Source organism: Hypanus sabinus, chromosome 3 (assembly GCF_030144855.1).
Source record: "Hypanus sabinus isolate sHypSab1 chromosome 3, sHypSab1.hap1, whole genome shotgun sequence".
Lineage (NCBI taxonomy): Eukaryota > Metazoa > Chordata > Chondrichthyes > Myliobatiformes > Dasyatidae > Hypanus > Hypanus sabinus.
The window spans coordinates 5,110,152-5,134,021 of record NC_082708.1 but is presented as its reverse complement, the minus strand read 5'-3'; the positions used below and the strand labels follow the sequence as shown (position 1 = coordinate 5,134,021).

At 43.1% G+C, this 23,870-nt stretch overlaps 1 protein-coding gene across 1 annotated transcript; it reads right to left on the bottom strand.

The window, feature by feature from the left end:
* Window positions 1-34: 34 nt before the first annotated feature.
* spcs2 (signal peptidase complex subunit 2) lies at window positions 35-23,861 on the bottom strand. The gene is made up of 5 exons (XM_059963596.1): window positions 23,705-23,861; window positions 18,955-19,038; window positions 14,822-14,981; window positions 10,591-10,726; window positions 35-7,415 (listed from the first exon to the last, which is right to left on the bottom strand). Exons 1-5 carry the CDS (start codon window positions 23,741-23,743, stop codon window positions 7,229-7,231), a joined length of 606 nt encoding a protein of 201 aa, XP_059819579.1. The 5' UTR covers window positions 23,744-23,861; the 3' UTR covers window positions 35-7,228.
* Between the last annotated feature and the right edge of the window lie 9 nt (window positions 23,862-23,870).

Below are 23,870 nucleotides of genomic sequence, written 5' to 3'. Positions count from 1 at the left end.
TTTTGTAATAAAAAAAAGCACAGTGTATTCGGACTGCTGGTCAAAGTTCAAAGTAAATTTATTATCAAAGTATATACAGTATATGTCACCATATATAACCATGGGATACATTTTCTTGTGCGCATTCACAGTAAATACAAAGAAAGACAATCGGATCAATAAAAGACTACATACAAGACAAATGACCAAAATGTGCAAAAGACAGCAAACTGTAAAAATACAAAAAGAATGAAAATAAGCAATAAACAACACGAGTGAATCTGCAGATGCTGGAAATAAATCAGGAGTGATGAAGTGTTTCGGCCTGAAACGTTATCACTACCTCCTCCCATAGATGCTGTCTTGCCTGCTGAGTTCTGCCAGCATTTTGTGTTTTTAAATAAGCAATAAATATTGAGCACATGAGAATGAAGAGTCCTTTAAAGTGAGTCAATTGGTTGTGAGAGCAGTTCAGGTTGGGATGAGTGAATCTGAGTGAAGTTATCCCCTCTGGTTCAAGGCCCCGATGGTTGAGGGGTGATAAATATTCTTGAACCTGGTGGTGTGAGTTCTGAGATTCATGTACCTTCTTCCTGATAGAAACAGTGAGGAAAGAGCATTTTGCTGAATCAAAAGAAGCATTTTACCGTATGCTTTGAAGCACATGTAAATAGAGCTAAAGCAAATCTGTATGAAGAACATCTGATTTTTATACAGTAACTGGCAGGTTCCTGGAACATACTGCCAGACATGGTGGTGGAGGCAGATATGTTTGAGATGAGAGTCTGTTGATCCCGGAAATCTAGAGCAGCGGACAAAATGCCAGAGGAACTCAGCAGGTCAGACATTATCTATGGAGGCAAATGGTAAGTCAATGTTCCCTGACCCTTCTGAATGCAGTATTCTGTGTTGTTCCAAATACTTTAGAGATGTTTCAAACTTCAAGTTTCTGGGTGTCAACATCTAGGAAGATTTGTCTTGGCCCAACATATTGATGCAAATATGAAGAAGGCACGTCAACAACTATATTTCATTAGGAGTCTGAAGAGATCTGATTTGATATATCTTAGAGATCATTCTGACTGGTTGCATCAGCTATTGATACAGAGGGGCCAATGCACAATATCAGGAAAAGTTGCAGAGGGTTGTAAACTCAGCTAGCTCCATAATGGGCACTGGACTCCCCAGCACTGAGGACCCAAAGCCCTTTGTCAGGACTGTAAAGGAAATGGGGAGAAGCCAGACTGAGAAGGTGTGGGGTCGAGGGGATGGAGTACAAGCTGGCTGGTGATATCTGATGCCAGCTGAGATTGGATAAGCTGGACATTTTCCCCTGAGGCGTAGGAGGATGGGGAATGACCATACAAAGGTTAATAAGACATGAAGGACATAGATTATATGGATGGCCACAGTCTTTTCCCAAGGTAGGGATATTCTCTTCTACATTCCACCATGCCTTCAGATTCCATATCCTGAAAGAAGAGTAGGAATGCCATTCTTCCCTGAGGACTGTCACCTCGCCATGGTGGAGAGGCTCTGGGATCCTGAGGGTGATACTGTTCGGAACTTGGCCCTGGTAAGGTGACCCATGGCAGAAAGGTTCAGGGGGAGGTACTGGACAAAGAGCGTTCCAACTAAGAGCTCAACAGCATTAGAAGATGACACATCACAACAGCAGTGAAGGAGGAGTAAGGATCTAGCAGAGAAGGGTCCCCAGTGGTCTTGCATTCTGTTCCATTGGACTTTGACCCCAATCTGTTAAGCTCGATGTGGTGGCTGTCCGTACATCAGGCTCACCACATTAAACAAAGTCAAACTAAGTTAAAACAGATGTTCTCCAATGCGGGAATAATTCCTTGTGAAGGATGTAATGCTGGGGCTTTGTAAAGCATTTTAAGACTCAGGGCCCATACTTTATAAGAATGAGGGGATATTTCATTGAAACTTATTGAATATTGAAAGGCCTAGATGCAGTGGATGTGGAGAGGATGCTTCCTATTGTGGGGGTGTCCAGGACCAGAGAGCACAGCTTCAGAGTAGAAGGACGTCCCTTTAGAACAGAGATGAGGGTGGTGAATCTGTGGAATTCTTTGCCGCAGACAGCTGTGGAGACCGAATCATTGAGTATATTTTAAGTGGAGGCTGATAGGCTATTGATTAATCAGGATGTCAATATAAAAGAAACAGGAGAACGGGTTGAGAGTGATAATAAATCAGCCAGGCACTGGTTTATTGCACCATGGATTTTGGGGTGACAACATCAGTGGTATCTCACTGTGCTTGAAGTGCATTTTGTATTTAATCTCAAGTGCCCAAGAGTGTGGACCACTGCTGTCCTGTAGACCACAGGTTTTCACACAAAATGCTGCAAGATATCAGCAGGTCAGTCAGCATCAATGGAGAGGAATCAACAGCTGATGTTTCAGGAAAAGGTAAAACGTTTTGGAACAGCTTCTTCCTGTCCACCATTAGATGTCTGAATGAACAATGAACCTGTGCACACTACCCCACTGTTATTGCACTAATTATTTTATTTTTATATTACTACTTATCTAGTTTTTGTTATGTATTGCCACAAAACACCAAATGTCATATGACATATGCCAGTGATATTACTCGATTCTGTTTATTCCCCTCCATAGGCACTGCCCGATCTGCTGAGTTCCCCCAGCATTTTGTGTGTGTTGCTCTGGATTTCCCACATCTGCAGAATCCCTTGTTTAAAGCATCAGGTTTTATTAGTTTGAGGTCTTGATATTGAAATGCTTAGAAATGGTGAATTTGATCTGCATTCATTGTGAGGTGGGTGCCAAGATATGGAAAGTGGACTAGGGTGTTGTACAGCAAGGACAGTTTGGAAGCCCATTGTTGGTAAGTCCACTGGAGGTGTGTCTTGGGAGGAAGGAAAGGGGCTTGTTTTGTTGCTTGTTGGTGGCGGAGTGGAGATACAGTACATCTCTACCAAAGGAGGTGAAAGGCTCTCCTTCCTTCCGCTGGTCTGGAAGTCACCCTTGGGCAAGGTGTTGCACTTGCTTGCCCCTCTCCCCCCCCCCCCCCGATTAGGGCCACGTGAAGCCAGGGGAGCAGGTGGTGGATGGCCATATGAGCAGCTGGAGCATATCTCAAATTCTGGTTATGCAACCACTAATACCAGACAGACAATCTCTGAAGAGTATCGATAATGGCTGGGTGACCTGTCTTGTAAAGACACTGCCCAGACGAAGGCAATGGCAAACTATTTCTGTAGAAGAATTTTCTAAGAACAATCATGGTCATGATCATATGACACTTCTTATGTTGTGTGTTCTGCTAAGCATTGTGGGCATGCCATATTGGCATTGGAATATGTGCTGACACTTGCAGGCTGCCCCATAGCATCCTTAGAGTGTGCTGGTTGTTAGCACAAACAACGAATTTCACTGTATATTTCCATGCATTTAAGTCAGTCAATAATAATTGGATGTCACTGTAGCATAGCAGTTAGTGTGACACTACTACAGCTTGAGGCATCCTCTGTATCTCTAAATAAAATTGGAAGTTTGCTCTCAAATGAGTATACCAAAATGTCATTAGTGAGGAGACACCTCAGAAGACTTGCTGTTTGAAAACACTGACACATTTTTTGTAAATCTGTTCTCATATTGTACTTATTTATTTAGATACAGCGCCAGACTGGTGGCCAATTCTGACACTGTAAGCAGGTTGTGTTCTCCCTGTGACTGCATGGGTTTCCTCCCACATTCTAGACATATGGGTTAGTAAGTTTATTGGTCACCTGGGTGTAATTGGGCAATGAGGGATCGTTAGGTCAGAAAGGCCTGTAATTGTGTTGTTCCTCTAAGAACGGTGCAGTCATGATGAGCCAACTTCTGGTCTAACATCTTATGGAATTGAACTCAAAACTCCGACATCCTGGGCTGAAATGGTGCCCCACTAACTGCTGCGCTACAGTGGCACTCCATACTAAAACACCTGCTCCAGGCTTTATTGTAACTTGATGTTTTATCTGCTGAATTGATATTTTTTTTTACAGAAAACAGACGTAGCAATTTCATGACATGTTCAGTTTAGAGCACCAATTACTAGTTTAAAATCAGTTAAAAAATTCTTTGCCCAGCATCTGTAGAATTATATGGTAAAGTTGATGAGGTAGCCCAGCAGTTAGCATGATGCTGTTAGAACTCAGGGCATTGGAGTACAGAGTCATCTGTAAGGAGTTTGTACATTCTTTCTGTGTCTGTGTGAGTTTCTTCCCATAGTTCAAAGGCATACCTTAGGTTATTTGATCATTGTACATCATACTGTGATTAGGCTAGTGTTAAATAGGTGGGTTGCTGGGCAGCACAGCTCATTGGGTGGATGGGTCTGTTTCGCGATGTATCTCTAAATAAGATCAGATTCAGAAATCAGAGTCCCACAGATGTAATCTGCTTTGACCACCATGCTGATGAAGTCATAACATAACTCAGTTAGTAACTCTCACACCCTGCTCAGGCAGTGCTTGGTTCAGGTCAGATTACATATTAGATACACATGCTCATTAATACAAATATCTAATCAGCCAATCATGTGGCAGCAACTCAATGCATAAAAGAATGCAGACATGGTCAAGAAGTTCAGTTGTTTAGACCCAACATCAGAATGGGGAAGAAATGTGATCAAAGTGTAGAATGATTGTTGGTGCCAGATAGGGTGGTTTCCTGGGATCTTCACAGAGAATGGTACCATAAACAAAAAAAAACATCCAGTGAACAGCAATTCTGTGTGCGAAAACACCTCATTCATGAGAGGTCAGAGAATGTCTAGACTGGTTCAAGATAACAGAGTTGAGGGTAACTCAAATAACTGTATTACAAGAGGTTTGCAGAGAGCATGTATGTGCATAACATGTCAAAGCTTTAAATGGATGAGCTACAGCAATAGATCATACTGGGCTCCAATTCTGTGTGGTCAACTGAATGTAATGCTCACTGCAAGAGCAATATACCTTGATTGACATATTTTGTTTTAAAAGATGAGATAATTAAACTAAGGCCTTACTTACTGCACTTGTAGAACCAAGATCTTTCAGCACACTGCAATGAGCACAATCAAGGTAGCAAGCAGTAGCATAGCAGTTAGTGCAATGCTTTATAGTGCCAGCAATCTGGTTCCAATTTCTGCTGCTGTCTGCAAGGAATTTGTACGTTCTCTCCATGACTGCGAGTGTCTTGTGGCAGTTCCAGTTTCTTCCCACGGTCCAGAAAAGTACAGGATAGGGTAAATTAGTTGTGGGCATGTTACATTGGTGCCAGAAGCATGGTGACACTACGGACTGGCCCGAGCACATCCTTGGGCTATGTTGATAGTTGACAAAAAATGACGCATTTCACTGTATATTTTAAGTGCATGTAAATAGTGCTAATCTCTTTAATTATTGTATTTCAAAAATGTACTCTTTTTGGTAGTAGGATTCCCTGGCAATTTGCAAGCTTGTGAATGGTGCAATATACATGCTTATTTATTTATTCAGAGAATGCAAAGGATTTCCCCCCCAAGAGTGCAGCCCATCCATTGCCACATCTCGATGGACTTAAAGGTGAGGAAAGCAAAGCTGGGGGGGGGGGGGGAACAAAATTCTGAACTAAATTCTGAAAATTCCAATTCAAGAAGCACCACACTTCTGCCAGTGCAGAACTGAGAGTCAGATTGACAAAGCTCTGCATTGCCAGAGGAAAACAGTTTTTAAAGTGTAGACCCATTCCTCTTCAATCTCAGAATTACTACACAAACCCATTTCTAGAACATAAAAGCAAGGGTATAATGCCAAGGCTTTTTAAGGCATTGGTCTGATCGCACTTGGAGAATCATCAAAGAAAAAATCTGCTGGCATTGGAGATGGTCCAGAAAATATTCATGAAAATTATCCCTGGAATGAGATTTAACATATGAGGATCATTTGATGGCTCTGGGCCTGTACTTGCTGGAGTTAAAAATGAGGGGGAATCTCATTGAAACTTATTGGAATATTGAAAGGCCTAGATACAGTGGACATGCAGACGGTATTTCCTATTGGGGGGGGGGGGAGTGAGAAAGTCTAAGACCAAAGGGCTTAGCCTCAGAGTAAAGAGAAACTCAGTCAAACCAGAGATAAGGAGGAATTTCTTTAGCTCAAAGGTGGTGAATCTGTGGAATTCATTGCCAGACAGCTGTGGAGGCCAAATCACTGGATATATTTAAAGTGGAGGGAATGGGGTTGGGAGTCATAATAAATCAGCCATGATGCGGAGAAGTGGAGAAGACATGATGGATCAAATGGCCTAATTCTGCTCCTGTGTTTAATGGTCTAACTCTGGAAGCACCACATTTCTCTAAGTGCAGAACTGAAGGGAAGACACATTGACAAGGTGCTGCACAGGCAGGGAATTATTATTTTTTTCCTTTAAAAAGGTGATTGGTTCATTCATTATCAACCTCAGAATTACATCTTCACTTCACCACCTAACACAACACACAAGACGCTGGAGGAACTCAGCAATGGTGGTCGGGTGGGAGGATTGATGTTTTTCTTTTAACAGTTCAATGATGTTTCTTTGTCTTGTGGCTGTCTCAGGGTTATACACTACATGTATACAGTACTTTAATAATAAATGTAAATTGATTTTGAATGAATCCTGCTTGTACTTTTATACACATGTAAAGGCTTCCTAATGGCCACAGTATGTATATGCAATTGTCCTGTTGTGATTACTCTTGTGTGATTCTGGAAGCTTCTTGGTATCACATTATTTGAATAGGGGCTATCTGATTGGCTAACTCTTATTTACAAATTTAATTGGAATGTTTCTTAGCTATGAGTATAAAAAAGAGCTGAACACACAGTATCATCATCTTTGCTTCTTCTCTCCCTTCCCTTACTAGACTTGTCACTGACCATTTCTAAATTTTTTTCAAATAATACAATAAGTTGTGTGCCTCTTTGCTGACTTGTGAAAGAACCTTCGATTAAAAACATCAGAATCCAGCAGAGACCATTTGTAATCTCGGTGCTGTATTTAACCCTACCCCAAACTGCCCTCAGCCATTTTACTCTGTTAAAGGTCTTGTACAAACATATGATGCTGCTGAATGTATTTGGGAAATACAAGCAAGCCTGTGGAAGCAGCCAGCAGTGAACAGGGCACAATCACAACAAAATCACTAAGTGTTTTTTTTCCTCCTTTTTTTAAGCACAATCCCAGTAATACAACAGAATGCAAAACACACACTCTTATTTCATCTTCTTCTTCTTCCCTAATGAATCATGTAGCTTTGACACTTCGGGCTCAAACATATCCATTACCAAGGTTCCAGATTCATCAAAGAAGTACTCAAGGGACTTGGTAAATTCCCTCTCCCGCTCCTGGTTGGTTCGGCCATCAGTGAATGTCATCTTTAATGTGTACTGGTCATCAAACCTGGAGATTATCATTGGAAAGTCAGTGCTGTTGGATTAGACTTTAGAATTGTTACCTGAGCAGTTCAACAATTAATTATCGGCCTGTACTTTATATAACTACAATTCCTGCACGATTCTGGAAAGTTCTTTGATATAGGAGATAACTGGTTAACTCTTATCTACAAATTTGAATAAAATGTTTCTTCTCTGTGGATGAGGGTTAGGAACAGGAAAGGGTGTTTTACTGGGTGTTTTTATATATATAGGCCCTCCCCCACCCCCCCAAATAGTAACAGGGACATCAAGGGGCAGATAGGGAAACATGGAAAGGTGTCATTAAAACAAAGTTGTTGTGATGGGAGATTTTAATTTCCCAAATATCAATTGGCATATCACTAGAGCAAGGGGTTTAGATGGGGTGGAGTTTGTTAGGTGTGTTCAGGAAGATTTCTTGACACGATATGTAGATAAGCCTACAAGAGGAGAGGCTGTACTTGATTTGGTATTGGGAAATGAATCTGGTCAGGTGTCAGATCTCTCAGTGGGAGTGCATTTTGGAGATTGTGATCATAATTCTGTCTTCTTTACAATAGCACTGGAGAGAGATAGGAACAAACAAGTTAGAAAAGTGTTTAATTGCAGTAAGAGGAATTATCAGGCAGGAAACTGGAGGCTTAAATTGGAAATAGATGTTCTCAGGGAAAAGTATGGAAGAAACATGGCAAATATTCAGGCGATATTTGTGTGGAGTTCTGCATAGGTATGTTCCAAAGAGACAGGGAAGTTATGGTAGGGTACAGGAACCATGGTGTGCAAAGGCTGTAATAAATCTAGTCAAGAAGAGAAGAAAAACTTACCAAAGGTTCAGAGAGCTAGGTAATGTTAGAGATCTAGAAGATTATAAGGAGCTTAAGAATGAAATTAGGAGAGCCAGAAGGGGCCATGAGAAGGCCTTGGCAGGCAGGATTAAGGAAAACCCCAAGGCATTCTACAGGTAAGTGAAGAGCAAGAGTATAAGACATGAAAGAATAGGACCTATCAAATGTGACAGTGGAAAAGTGTGTATGGAACCCGAGGTAATATCAGAGGTACTTAATGAATACTTTATTTCAGTATTCAATTTGGAAAAGGATCTTGGTGATTGTAGTGATGACATGCAGCAGACTAAAAAGCTTGAGCATGCAGATATTAAGAAAGAGGATGTGCTGGAGCTTTTGGAAAGCATTGTTGTATAAGTCGCCGGGATCGGATGAGATGTATCCCAGGCTACTGTGGGAGGAGAGGGAGGAGATTGCTGAGCCTCTGGCAATGATCTTTGCATCATCAATGGGGAAGGGAGAGGTTCCGGAGGACTGGAGGGTTGCGAATATTATTCCTTTACTTCCTTTCTTGAATTGAGATAGCCCAGGAAATTATAGACCAGTGAGTCTTACTTAAGTGGTTGGTAAGTTGTTGAAGATCCTGACAGGCAGGATTATGAACATTTGGAGAGGTATCATATGATTAGTAGTCAGCATGGCTTTGTCAATGGCAGGTCGTGCCTTACGAGCCTGATTGAATTTTTTTGAGGATGTGACTAAACACATTGATGAGGGAAGAGCAGTAGATGTAGAGTATATGGATTTCAGCAAGGCATTTGATAAGGTACCCCATGCAAGGCTTATTGAGAAAGTAAGGAGGCATGGGATCCAAGGGGACATTGCTTTGCAGATCCAGAACTGGTTTGCCCACAGAAGGCAAAGAGTGGTTGCAGACGGGTCATATTCTGCATGGAGGTCGGTCACCAGTGGGGTGCCTCAGGGATCTGTTCTGGGACCCTTACTCTTTGTAATTTTTATAAATGACCTGGATGAGGAAGTGGAGGGATGGGTTAGTAAGTTTGCTGATGACACAAAAGTTGGGGGTGTTGTAGATAGTGTGGAGTGCTGTCAGAGGTTACAGTGAGACAAAACTGTAGGATGCAAAACTGGGCTGAGAAGTGGCAGATGGTGTTCAACCCAGGTAGGTGTGAAGTGGTTCATTTTGGTAGGTTAAATATGACGACAGAATATAGTATTAATGGCAAGACTCTTGGCAGTGTGAAGGATCAGAGGGATCTTGGGGTTTGAGTCCATAGGACGCTCAAAGCAGCTGTGCAGGTTGACTCTGTGGTTAAGAAGGCGTATGGTGTATTGGCCTTCATCAACCGTGGAATTGAATTTAGGAGCTAAGAGGTAATGTTGCAGCTATATAGGATCCTGCTCCAATCCCACTTGGAGTACTGTGCTCAGTTCTGGTCACCTCACTACAGGAAGGATGTGGAAGCCATAGAAAGGGTGCAGAGCAGATTTACAAGGATGTTGCCTGGATTGGGAAGCATGCCTTATGAGAATAGGTTGAGTGAACTAGGCCTTTTCTCCTTGGAACGACGGAGGATGAGAGGTTACCTGATAGAGTTGTATAAGATGATGAAAGGCATTGATCGTGTGGATAGTCGGGAGGCTTTTTCCCCAGGGCTGAAATGGTTGCCACAGGAGAACACAGGTTTAAAGTGCTGGAGAATAGGTACAGAGGAGATGTCAGGGGTAAGTTTTTTTACTCAGAGAGTGGTGAGTGCGTGGAATGGGCTGCTGGCAACTGTGGTGGAGGCGAATACAATAGGGTCTTTTAAGAGACTTTTAGATAGGTACATGGAGCTTAGTAGAGGGCTATAGGTAAACCTAGTAATTTCTAAGGTATGGACATGTTCAGCACGACTTTGTGGGTTGAAGGGCCTGTACCGTGCTGTAGGTTTTCTATGTTTCTATTGTATTTCTTTGTATTTCCTCTGGATGCCCAAAAGAAAATGAACCTCAGGATTGTACATGGTGACATACATGTACTTTGACAATAAATTTACATCGAACTTTACTTTGAAATGTGAAGAGCCTGTTTATATACTGTAGTGTTTTGTGTTGGAGAAGTGTCTGTTTCTGTACTGTAGTGTTCTGTGTTGGAGTGAAGGGTCTGTTAATGTACTGTAGTGTTTTGTGTTGGAGTGAAGGGTCTGTTTCTGTACTGTAGTGCTCTGTGTTGGAGTGAAGGGTCTGTTTATGTACTGTAGTGTTTATGTTTTTGAGCAGGCCTATTTATGTACTGTTTAACTATGTTCTTAAATGAAAATAACCAAGTAAAATGAGCAATGCATGGTTTAGAGAGAGATTAGAATTCAATACCTCCGCAGAGATGATGACAGCTGCCAGATGTCACCTGGATCCAAACCAGCAGGGTCTTTCTGTATTGCAATTAAAAATATGCTTCTTTCTTTGTAGGAAGTATAAAAAGTGAGAATCCCCATCATAACAAAATAGGTACAGCAATGTTAAAGAAATCTCCAGAATGCACACACATCATCATTTATTCTACACCTTTCCCTCTGTCATTTTGATTGCTCTATTCACGATCCTTGCAGGTCCAATACTACTACTAGTTCATTTAACCCAACTAATCCATCCAGAAAGCTCAGCAAATAGGCAAACTCAATCAATATTCTCTAGACTTCCAACTAATACCAGGTTTTTAAACAACCCCCTCCACTTTGAAGGATGTTTCCAGGACTTAAGGACCTCAGTTATTCAGAAAGCATACGAGATTGAGGGGAGATTTGATAGAGGTATACAAAATTGAGGGGAATAGATAGGGTAAATGCAAGCAGGCTTATTCCACTAAACTGGAAGTCATGGGCTAAGGGTGAAAGGTGAAATGTTTAAGGGTAATATGAGAGGAACTTCTTCACGCAGAGGGGGTGAGAGTGTAGAACAAGCTGGCAGCCGAACTGGTGGATGCAGGTTCGATTTCAACATTCATCAGAAATTTGGATAGGTACATGGATAGGATGGATAGGTGTATGGTCCGAGTACAGGTCAATGGGACTAGGCAGATTAATAGTTTGTCATGGATTAGATTGGCCAAAAGGCCTGTTTCTATGCTGTATGACTCAATGACTGAAACTTTGGCTGTTAACAGCACAAGAGTCTTGCAGAGAATGCAGTTCCATAGTGTACAAATTCCATGGAGAATGAAACTTGAAAGAGGAGCTTTGTGTATTAAAATACCACAATTGAATTAATAAACTCTACTAGAGGCTAATTCAGATTCATAAGCCTTGGGAAAAACAAGATAATTACAATGCAATATAAAAGTGGTTGGCTAGTATCACACACAAAATGCTGGAGGAGCTCAGGTCAGGCAACATGTATGGAGAGGGATGGACAGTTGATGTTTTGGGCTGAGACCCTTCAATAGGTGTCCTGATGAAGGGTCTCAGCCTGAAATGTCAACTGTTAATTAATTTCCATATATGCTGTCTGGCCTACTAAGTTCCTCCAGAATTTTGTGTGTGTTGCTGTGCACTTCTAATTTATCTGCAGAATCTCTTCTTTATGACTAGTGAGTATTCTTTTCTCTGGCATCATGAACGTATGGAAATAGGAGTTAAGGGCATGACATCAGACCCTTCAAAAGTGCCCCATATGACCATGGCTGGTCTATGGTAGCCCCAGCTTCTCCTCTGTGCCATTTCTCTATGTTCCTCAATCATCAAATATTAATCCACATCCAGATTAAATCCTTCTAATAATCCAGCTTCTATCACCCAACGGGGAATAGAATTCCAGACATTCTCAACCTTTTGACATATGAAATGTCTCTGTACATTAATTGTAAATGACCCACACTTTGCTTTTGACCCTTCTGCTAATGAAGACAACTCAACATTACCTCGTTAGGTCTTCTTACGTTTGAATTAGTTCACTTTGGAAGTAATTCAAGAAATACAGACCCAATGAGATTTATAGGAAGATGTTTCCTGCTTGGCATTGCTGCCTGCCACACCTCCCAACTGTATCCTCAGCTTAGATGCGGAGTCATCAGCCAGGGACCACAATTTATTAATGTTTTGCTCCCTTAGCCCTGGTACATCTCCTGGTGGCAGAGCAGTGGGGTCTCCCTGACACCCCCTGCAGCTTTCAATAGGGTTAGTCGGTCCACCAATGTCTGTCCTTCCTCCTCAGCCACAGTGAAAGATTTTTTTTCTCTGCCTCTTCAGCCAGCTCTCTGGTGGCACTCCTGAGCTTCGCTCTAGTCACTGCCGTATCATGGAGTAACCTTGTTGTCGATGCACCAAAGCCCCAGCATCCTACCTCCACTGGGTAGATGATGGTCCTCCAGCTAGCTTCCTTACACTCAGCTGCCAGGTCTGAGTACTTCAGCCTTTTCTGCTCGTGGGCAGCCTCCCACGTGGGCTCCCTAGACTGTCCTGGCAGACCACAGTCTGGGTGGAAAGACGTGGTGGTGATTTCCGTGGGGAACTGTAATTGTCTGTCGAGAAAGGCCCATAGGTTCTACTCATTGCACGTGGAGAGAAGTCTTGAAGGAGATCTTGGGCAGGTGCATTCAGTACTCTTACCAGCCTTATCAAATGAGATCAGTTGTTATCCTGCAGGGAAAGGCTGTTTCTCACATCCCGCCTGCAAGTCTCTAGGATCTCAGTCAGCTTCTTTAGGACCTTTAGTGCCCTTGGGACAGGCCGTCTTGCACACTGCCAGGATGTGCTGGAGGTTGCCATTGGTGGTATTACACGGGGGGGGGGGGGGGCAGTTATTCTCATTGATGAGCTCTTGGTGAAGGTTTCGGGGGCAGGGTAAAGTATCTTAGGTTGCAGTGATGAAGAAGACAAGCCTGGCTTGTAAGACCTTCCCCAGGTCAGACCAGCTGAATAACCCAATGATGGTGCCCTCCCATGTTGACCATTTTTCCTGGTGGCCCTGTGCCATTGTAATCACCCTGTAGTGATCCTGCTGTCATTGATATCTTCTCCAGTCCCATGGCTTTTCTCTCTCTTCTTTGAGGCCTTTGACCAGAAACGAGCTGCCTTCCCCCAGCCAAGTCCTACACGTCCACCCTGGACACTGCCGACAACCTCTTGGTGCTGCAGCCTGCTGATGGCCTGGTCTAATCAGCTTGAGCTCCCCCATTTACGGCTGGTATGGACTGAGGCATTGGCACTCCTCACCAGCGGATTGGTTGAGTCCCTAAGCTCAACCACCAATTGGGTTTTCTCCTGCTTGTACCCCAGGCTGGTGGATCTCAGTGGCAGCTGCAACGTTTTTCCTGAAGAGGCCAGTGTCTGAGAAATAGCAAGGCTGTCCCAGCCATTTCCTGATGTACGAGTCGGTGAGGGAATTATACACATTTTCAGAGGCCACATCACCCTTTGAAACAGTGTGAACTGGTAGCACCATACTTTGTACTTTCCAGGTGGTTGGCTTTGCTTGATTCTGGCCAGGCCCTCTGCAAGCTGTTTCTGTGCTACTTTTCCCATCTGCCTGTCAGAAAGCTCTGCAGTGAGCTGCCAAATTCCTTAGTCACAAAAACCTTGAACTCTACCTCAGTTTTGATGAACACTTCAGGATTTTTACCCTCTCATTTCACATTACTTATTAAATTTGTTTTATACTTATTTCTTGTAGTAATCTACAGGTTTTTATTGTTGTGTATTGTAATGTACTGCAGCTGCAAAACAACAAATTCAAGACATTTGCCAGTGATATTAAACCTGATTCTGACGTGGACTCTTTTGGCAGGACAACCCTGTCATCCCAGCAATTACCCTGGTGAATCTCCCTTGTACTGCCTCTAATCTTGGGCTACAGGAGCAAACGACCAGTCTGAGTTCCACTCCTGTACCTAATTAAGTGACCACTGAGAGTATGTATGCTCCTATTTACATTCACTCTCCCTTCTCAAAATGGTTGAACTTCATGATTATGGTCCATTCTCCTGGCTTAGCCCTGTAACCTTTGATCAACTTTGATCTGGCTGAGAGTGAGGAAAGGCCCAAGGTATGATTGATTGAAGTGCCAAGCCAAATCAAAGCAGCAGGGTTCTAATCCGAGAATGTACTGAAGCAGCAGGGCCGAGGTCACGGTTTGAGGGCAAGGAACATGTCCATTCACCTCGCTGCTCAGCAATGTTTATTCATCTCTGTACTGAACTGAGGCTGTAGCCTGCAACTACCAGCCTCCTGAATCAGCTGCAGAGATTGCCGACTCACTTTCGTGACCTTCAGTCCTGAATGTTATTTGCTTACTTTTATTGTCTACATGATTTGTTTTTTTCCTGCACATTGGGCGTTTGACATTTTAATGGATTCTATTGGGGTTCGTTGTTTAGTGGCTGCCTGTAAAGCGATGAACCTCAAAGTTGAATAAAGTATACATACTTTGATACATCCCTGATGACTTGGCCTCCACAGCTGCCTGTGCCATATCTAGCCTCATTACATTAGTGACTGCACTTTAACAAGTATTTTAGAAGGTGCATCCAATAAGTACTTTAGTCACATCCAAAAATCCTGGCATTCCCTCAGCACTACAAGCGGTAGATTACTTCCAGACAAAGGATATGAAAGAACACAGCCTGCAAGTACATTCTTTGACTCTGGAAAAGGGTGCAAATAGTCCCAGATCAGGGCAACTATTGCAAAGAGGCAGGAGATCGTGCATATGAGAAGCCGACCATCTATGAGACCATAATTCTCCTCATATCCGTACTTTTCCAGAAGAACCTAAGACAAAAATATGAACAAAATGTGTGAATTATATACAAGTAAATGAAATTGTTAAAGAAACAAATCCAACACTCAAAGACAGGATGTGTTTGGTTCCTGAAGACTGTCATGGCCATGGGTGGTAATGGGGATAAGGCCCCACTACCTATTAATGTTCCCAGTGGTGTGTATCTCAAATAGCCTCTGACAATGAATACAGCTCCTGTATGGCTTAGCTACGAAACCCAGCAGAACCATTTCTACCAACAGGAGAAGGGGCAAAGGTGAGTTACTGGCACCTTAAAACCAGTCGCTTTGGGAAAATGGGGCACGTCAGCCATGGTTGGCAGCTCATCAAGAAGGAAAACTCGGATTTCAAACCTTCGCTGCCTATGCAGCTATACCAACTCATGGGGAAGGCTTCAGGTGTAAACCCTGAGGAAAAATCTGGAGCTGGAGGTCCTAAGGCAATCCTACCTTGTGTTCAACATTGACTGGCAACTCCTGGGAAGATGCTATGCCAAACTGGTCTCTGCCATTCCTTTTGATTCAACAACTGCGTGTTGAGGGGGAGGGGGAGCTTACTCAGTCCTGCATGTGCAGTCTTTCATTGATTCTAATATGTTTCTTCGTATTTACTGTAAATATGGTACTGCTCTGGCCTTGTGCATCATGTAGACAGCTAAGGCAGAACACCCATGGTCGCTTCCAACCAATGGAGGCCCCTCGGGAGGTTCTACTGCAGTTGTACAAGGCCTTGGTGAGACCACACCTGGAGTATTGTGTGCAGTTTTGGTCCCCTAATCTGAGGAAAGACATTCTTGCCATAGAGGGAGTACAAAGAAGGTTCACCAGATTGATTCCTGGGATGGCAGCACTTTCATATGAAGAAAGACTGGATCGACTGGGCTTATACTCGCTGGAATTTAGGTTGATGGGGGATCTTATTGAAACGTATAAAATTCTAAAGGGATTGGACAGGCTAGGTGCAGGAAGATTGTTCCCGATGTCGGGTAAGTCAAGAACGAGGGGTCACAGTTTAAGGATAAAGGGGAAGCCTTTTAGGACCGAGATGAGGAAAACTTCTTCACACAGACAGTGGTGAATCTGTGGAATTCTCTGCCACAGGAAACAGTTGAGGCCAGTTCATTGGCTATATTTAAGAGGGAGTTAGATATGGCCCTTGTGGCTAAAGGGATCAGGGGGTATGGAGAGAAAGCAGGTACAGGATTCTGAGTTGGATGATCAGCTATGATCATACTGAATGGTGGTGCAGGCTCGAAGGGCCGAATGGCCTACTCCTGCACCTATTTTCTATGTTTCTATTTGTAGATGAATCTCAAGTTAATGTTTCAGACATGTTTAATATTCATGGTCTAATGAGATGCCTTTCTAAATGCAATGAGTAGCTTACATGCAAGCTTTTTCTTCTTCGCTTTTATTGTCATTTCAACCCCTCCTCGCCCATCAATGCACATTTAATTATTGGCCCCTTTAATTAGCCTTGTACTTGGCCTTGGGCATTTGGCCTTTGTAATCGGCTTTACTCTGCTGGCACCAAGCCATTGGCCCCCCTGTGATTACCTGGGCTGGACCCTTCAGCTTCCTGCATTATAAAGGGTGCCATGTATTCTGAACTCTTTTTTTTGCCATATCCTAGGGACCACCCTGCTTCACTTCAAGCTGAGAACCATGGAACGGCGCTGGAGAAATTGTTGGTGAGCTGTGCATTGAATAGGGTTGGAAGCGTTGATTATTGTTCCTAATAGCAGAGTCAGGGGGTGGCGAGTATCGTATTGACTTTTCCCGTGGTCGAGAGAGAGTGTGTGTGCGCGCGCGCGCATGGGTGTACTTCGTTCCCGTGCATTTCCCCACGTTCGTTATTAATTGTCCGTGCGTGTTTTTATTACGGACATTTCCCACGACTGCTGTAAATTGTGTGCATGCACATAGAACAGTACAGCACATTACAGGCCCTTCAGCCCACAATGTTGTGCTGACCCTCAAACCCTGCCTCACATATAACCCCCCCACTTTAAATTCCTCCATATACCCGTCTAGTAGTCTCTCAAACTTCACTAGTGTGTCTGTCTCCACCACTGACTCAGGCAGTGCATTCCACACACCAACCACTCTCTGAGTGGAAAAACCTTCCTCTAATATCCCCCTTGAACTTCCCTCCCCTTAACTTAAAGCCATGTCCTCTTGTACTGAGCAGTGGTGCCCTGGGGAAGAGGCGCTGGCTGTCCACTCTGTCTATTCCTCTCAATATCTTGTATACCTCTATCATGTCTTCTCTCATTCTCCTTCTCTCCAAAGAGTCAAGCCCTAGCTCCCTTAATCTCTGATCATAATCCATACTCTCTAAACCAGGCAGCATCCTGGTAAATCTCCTCTGTACCCTTTTCAATGCTTCCACATCCTTCCGATAGTGAGGCGACCAGAACTGGACACAGTACTCCAAGTGTGGCCTAACTAGAGTTTAATAGAGCTGCATCATTACATCGCGTCTCTTAAACTCCATCCCTCAACTTATGAAAGCTAACACCCCATAAGCTTTCTTAACTACCCTATCTACCTGTAAGGCAACTTTCAGGGATCTGTGGACATGTACCCCCAAATCCCTCTGCTCCTCCACACTACCAAGTATCCTGCCATTTACTTTGTACTCTGCCTTGGAGTTTGCCCTTCCAAAGTGTACCACCTCACACTTCTCCGGGTTGAACTTCATCTGCCACTGCTCAGCCCACTCCTGCATCCTATCAATGTCTCTCTGTAATCTTCGACAATCCTCTACACTATCTACAACACCACCAACCTTTGTGTCATCTACAAACTTGCCAACCCACCCTTCTACCCCCACATCCAGGTTGTTAATAAAAATCATGAAAAGTAGAGGTCCCAGAATTGATCCTTGTGGGACACCACTAGTCACAACCCTCCAATCTGAATGTACTCCCTCCACCACAACCCTCTGCATTCTGAATCCACCTGGCCAAACTTCCCTGGATCCCATGCCTTCTGACTTTCTGAATAAGCCTACCATGTAGAACCTTGTCAAATGCCTTACTAAAATCCATGTAGTTCACATCCACTGCACTACCCTCATCTATATGCCTGGTCACCTCCTTAAAGAACTCTATCAGGCTTGTTAGGCACGATCTACTCTTCACAAAGCCATGCTGACTGTCCCTGATCAGACCATGATTCTCTAAATGCCCATAGATCCTATCTCTAAGAATCTTTTTAAACAGCTTTCCCACCACACACGTAAGGCTCACTGGTCTATAATTACCCGAACCATCCTTACTACCTTTTTTGAACAAGGGGACAACATTCGCCTCCCTCCAATCCTCTGGTACCGTTCCTATGGACAACGAGGACATAAAGATCCTAGCCAGAGGCTCAGCAATCTCTTCTGTTGCCTCGTGGAGCAGCCTGGGGAATATTCCGCCAGGCCCCAGGGACTTATCCGTCCTAATGTATTTTAACAACTCCAACACCTCCTCTCCCTTGATATCAACATGCTCCAGAACATCAACCTCACTCATATTGTCCTCACCATCATCAAGTTCCCTCTCATTGGTGAATACCGAAGAGAAGTATTCATTGAGGACCTCGCTCACTTCCTCAGCCTCCAGGCACATCTTCCCACTTTTATCTCTAATCAGTCCTACCTTTACTCCTGTCATCCTTTTGTTCTTCACATGTACATGTTGCTTCTGTTGCTATTTCCCCACATTTGCCTTCTGTAAATAAAATCCTTCACTACCAAGACTGTGTCCAGAGTCCTTGCCTTTGAGACCTACCGAATCTGTTCACTTATAATCATTGTGGTTATGAGTTGTGTTTAACTACTTAGAATAGCTGGTAACGTACTGATAGGACAAAATATACAGACTGTAGGCACTAAAAACAAGACTTCTATTGGTATGTTGGTTAAACGAGTTCTAGACAACAACTGCAAGAAATCCACGTGCACAACATTTACCTTTTTGGCAGCGTCATCCAGGGCATTTTTCACAGCCGCACCATCCCACTTGTCAATCTTAATAGGCTTGTCATCAATCTTCCACTGGGGGAACAAAATCAGGAAACATTAGGAACACATAAAGATGCCCCAGTAACTGCCGGGTCATTCTGCAAGACCACAGGCAATCACCTAATTTCAATTCACTGTTCCATCCCATGACCCTCATAGAACAGTAGAGCACAGAAACAGGCCCTTTGGTACGCCATATTGTGCTGAACAAATTAAATTCGTAATCAAATGGCATCTCCTCTACACCATCCATCTCCTTCCATTTTCCTCACTTTCATGTGCCTAAGAAATGCCTTTTAAAAGTCCTGAATGTATCTGCCTCTACCACCAACCCAGGCACCCACCACTCTTTAAAAACTTGCCTCTCCCATCCATTTGTTTCCCATAGGGCCCAAAAATCTAGTAACTGGAAGATAATCTACGACTGAGCATCCACACAATTCTGTGGTTAAAAGATTCAAATTCTTCCTAAAGTACTGGCCAATCTGGCCCCCAAATTCTAGACTGGAGTTGGGGAACCAGCTGCTAATCTCACATTCATTCATTCAAGGTAGCAGCATTTTAGTGAGAAGTTCTCCATTCAAAAGTTCAGTCCTTCAATGCTTTTCAAAAAATATTCATTTGCATTTTAAAGGTTTCCATCCACCAATTTTAACAGGGAATGCCACACCTTACTATGGCAATGAAAGATAATTAACCACTCAGTCAATTCCTTGAAGCTTCAAATAATTCCAAAGTGAGTAGCTCATTGAAAATCATTTATGCTTAAACGTTTGATCAAAAACTTAAACATCTATCTCACATCCTAAATGTGCTACTTTGGAAATTGCTTTAGTAACAAGCTATCCTGCTCTTACATTCATCTAACAAAACAATTTAAGAACACGGAAAATAAGTTTGCAAGCCAAAATCTCTCACATTTGTACCATTTTTCTGTAAGATTATGCCTGACGGGATTATAGCCTCAACTCCACTTCTTTGCTAAATAACCAGCACCAGCCTACCTGCCATCAAGTTCATCCATATAGAAAGGGGTTGGTAAAGGTCCAGTAACATCATGAAGGATCCCCATTGTGGGTAGGGGTGTTTGTCCCACTCCCATTGTGGGTTGGGGAGGGTACTGGGACCACCAGACTCAAACAGTTACTTTCCCCAAGCAGTAAGACTGATCAACAACTCGACCCACTAACCCACCCCTCCAAACACCACTGCTTTATCATTCACCTTATGCACAGACACACCTGTGCCTACCTTCACTTATGGACATACATTCAATGTATATAAGCTACTTCATGTATTTATATTGTGTTTTGTGCTGCATCAGATCTAAAATAGAGTAACAATTATTTTGTTCTTCCTTACACTGGTGTACAGAAAATGACCTTAAACAATCTTGAGTCTTGTAAACTGGACACCTCCAGAAATCTGTTTATTGCAGCTTTGAATGTATTCAGTGCCAAAACTTTCACAGCTCCACGGCATGGTAAACCTGAATGCAGATGTAGTGATACCTATCAGCCATGCTTCTCGATGCATCCAAGCAGTAAGTTATTAGTCAGCAGCTGAAATATACTGATGCTTAAAAGCTGGCCATGAATGAAAACAAACCACTGTACCATGGGATCAACAGCAACACAGGAAAGCTGTTCAGATATACTATCTATCTGACAGAGACATTTTTCAGCAGACACTGGTTGTACATGATTTTTCACCAAAACAGTAGGACTCCCAAAAACCTATAGGCTTGTAAATTTTGAAAATTCAAAATTGCAAAGGGACTTCTAAGTCCTTGTGCAGAATTCCCTACAGATTAACTTGCAGGTTGAGTCAGTGGTGAAGGCGGCAAATGCAATGTTCGCATTCATTTCAGAAGGTCTAGAATATAAGAGCAAGGATGTATTGCTGAGGCTTTATAAGGCACTGGTCAGACCACAATTTAGAATATCTTGAGTAGTTTTGGGCCCCAAGGAGCTGGCATTGAAAAGAATGCCAGGAATGAAAGGGTTTGTTTTATCCAGCATAGGAGACAGTCAAGCAACCAATGTTAAACAGTGCACATTTGACAGCAAAACACACGAAATGCTAGAGGAACTCAGCATGTCAGGCATCAATGGACAGGAATAAACAGTCAACATTTTGGGCTGACACCCTTCATCAGGATTGGTTAGGAAGGGGGAAGATATGAGGGGGAGGGAAAGGAGAGCCTGGCAGAAGAGATAGGTGAAGAGCAAGTGTGAGCAAATTTGAATCTTTATTTTAACTCTTTGTTTTCCATGTTCTGATGCAATTTAATGAGTAACTTTTTATTACTGTTTCCTTGATGATGACAATCAATATGAAAATCAGTTTCTCACACTGATACTAGTGAGGGGGCATAATATTAAGGTGATAGGAGAAAAGTATAGGGGAGGATGTCAGAGGTAGTTTTTTAAAAAATAATACAGTGTGATGGGTGTATGGATGGGTGGTGGTAAAGGCAGATACATGTGGGACATTTAAGAGACTTGAGTAGATGCACGGTTGATAGAAAAATGGAGGGCTACGTAGGAAGGAAGGGTTAGAGTAGATTAAATGTTGGCACAGCATCATGGGCCAAAGGGACTCTACTGAGCCATTCTATGTTCTAGTAATTTACAGTGTAATCAAAATTGAAAGTAGCTGGAATGGCATTAGTAACAATAAACATATTTGACACTCTCATCACTAGGTCAGTGAACCGTTTACCTGTGCTGCACACAACATGCATTTTGAATTATGTTTACTAGCTTAGTTATGGTAATATTTTGGTTTATGTGCAGTGTGTGATGAACGTTTTGTGGGCGCACCTTGGTCTGGAGAAATGTTGTTTCATTGTAGATATGCGCAATCACATGAAAATGAACTGAACTTGACAAAGGAAGCTGGTAAAAATAACAAATTGTTTTATATATTGTTTATAGAAATCAAACCATTAGAGTTCATCGAGCTAAACTAAGGTAAAGCAATAATACTGAATAAGGTGTAAAAGCTACTGATAAGAGCACAGTGAAGGTAGAGACAGAATTTAGAATGATTCTTACAGAAGTACTGAGTGGATTTGCAGGGAGCAGCTTGCAATGAGATACCACGATCTGACACCATTTCAATTTGTGTAAACGTTGCTTCAGAAAATGAAGGACACTGAAATGTAGTGAAACTGTTTAAATATTGGGGAGATGGAACACTCAAGAGTTTAGGGCTCCTTAAGATCAGACAAGAAAGCAGTTTCCAGTAGCTCAACCAAAATAATTAAAACCAGCTAAAAATGTAAACATAGAATCAATTAATAAACTATAAAAATTAGCTGTTATGTAGTTTGATAAACCAATTAACTCTATCTACACTCCTCACTGCCTTGGTAAAAAAAAAGCCAAGATAATGAAAGACCCAGCCACCCTGAATATTCTCTCTCCTTCCCCCTCTCTGACATCTTGTATCAACATCAGTTGTCGATCTTATCCCCAAATCCTGATTTCCACCATCTACAGTTTTATACTCAGTGAATGCAATTGATGAACGATGCTTTGCAACTCCTTTAGGGTGAATTTCTAAAGAATCACATTTTAGTCCCAAAATACACCTCCCCTAGTCGCAGACTCTTTAACCAGAGAATGCATTCTCTGCAGACCTTCCTGAACAAGTCCTGTAAGAATTTTGTGCACTTCAACTACCTTTCTCCATTTCTTCTCTGACCAGCTAAATCAGGTGAGGGTAGCCAGCAGGCCTCTTATCCCAGTGATAAAGACATGCCTGTGCTAGCACCTGAAGTCAGCTCAGGTGGACTGGGCGGTCAACGGAAAGCAGTTATGTATTGCTTTATGGAGAGCGATGGGCATGACAAGGCACAGAAGCCACAGTCATCTACTGCAACTAAGACCCCAGTGCAATGGCTTTTCCACTTTAAAAACTCTCCCGAACAGATTTCCTGTCGCTGTTGGATATGACAGACAACCAGTTGGTTTATAATACTTGCAAAACTTGATTAAGTAAATTTTTAATATGATGGCACATCATATGTAGTTTGTCATGCAATATTTGCATGCACGCAGTAACTGAGTTCAATCCTGACCTCTGGTATAGGTTGCAGACAGTGGTCTGATACTTGAGGGTCAGTACAGACTCAATGGACTGAAGAGACTTCCTGTAATGGATGACTCTAACTACCTACGGCAACGTTAAATCCAGCGATGCGGTTGCAAGTTTTCCATTGCAACTTTGCATACGTGTACTTGTGCATATGGCAATAAACACTGACGAACGCAAGAAACACAACGCAAAAAGCAAAGTACAGCCTGAAGTAATGCAAAGTATGTCTGTCTATTTAAGAGAAAGACAGATTGTCGGAGCCCACACCGGATCACATATGTAACCACACACATACATGGTGAAAGCCGTTATCTGAGTCTGCCCATTCTTGCTAGAGGCGCAGCCATTAATTCAACCACTTCTCCCCCGGAGGGAGCAGGCTCCGTCACTCCTCGCTCTCTCCAATTATACCCGCCATCTGGAACTGGCGGAAGAATGCATGGCCGCCCCAGGCCTGCGGACAAATGGCCGAGCTGGGGAGAGGGAGCGCAAAGGGTGGTTGGGGCGAGGAGCTGCGTGACACCCCGAGTATGGTCTCCTTTACCGGCAGGTGCTTATCACAGGGAAGGCGGCAGACACTTAACGAGGCTCTTACTTTGGACAGGAAGCCATTGTTAGTTCCCCGCGACGCCATCTTCTCGCTCGAGCTGAGTCCCGGGAGCCGAAGGAGGCCAACCGCGCCTCCACCGAACCGACCAATCGCTAGCCAACACGTCCCTAAAACGTCACGGAGGCGGAGGCGCGGGACAGATGTTAAAAAC

What these genes read in the sequence shown, in the direction of transcription:
- spcs2 (XM_059963596.1), bottom strand. Translation starts at nt 23,743, where the DNA reads ATGGCGTCGCGGGGAACTAACAATGGCTTCCTGTCCAAA. An exon ending in ACTTGCAGGCTGTGTTCTTT is followed by an intron (nt 10,727 to 14,821) that starts CATATCCTTTGT and finishes AACATTGCTGTA; the next exon opens with CCTATTTTGTTATGATGGGG. An exon ending in CTGTCATCATCTCTGCGGAG is followed by an intron (nt 7,416 to 10,590) that starts GTATTGAATTCT and finishes GATAATCTCCAG; the next exon opens with GTTTGATGACCAGTACACAT.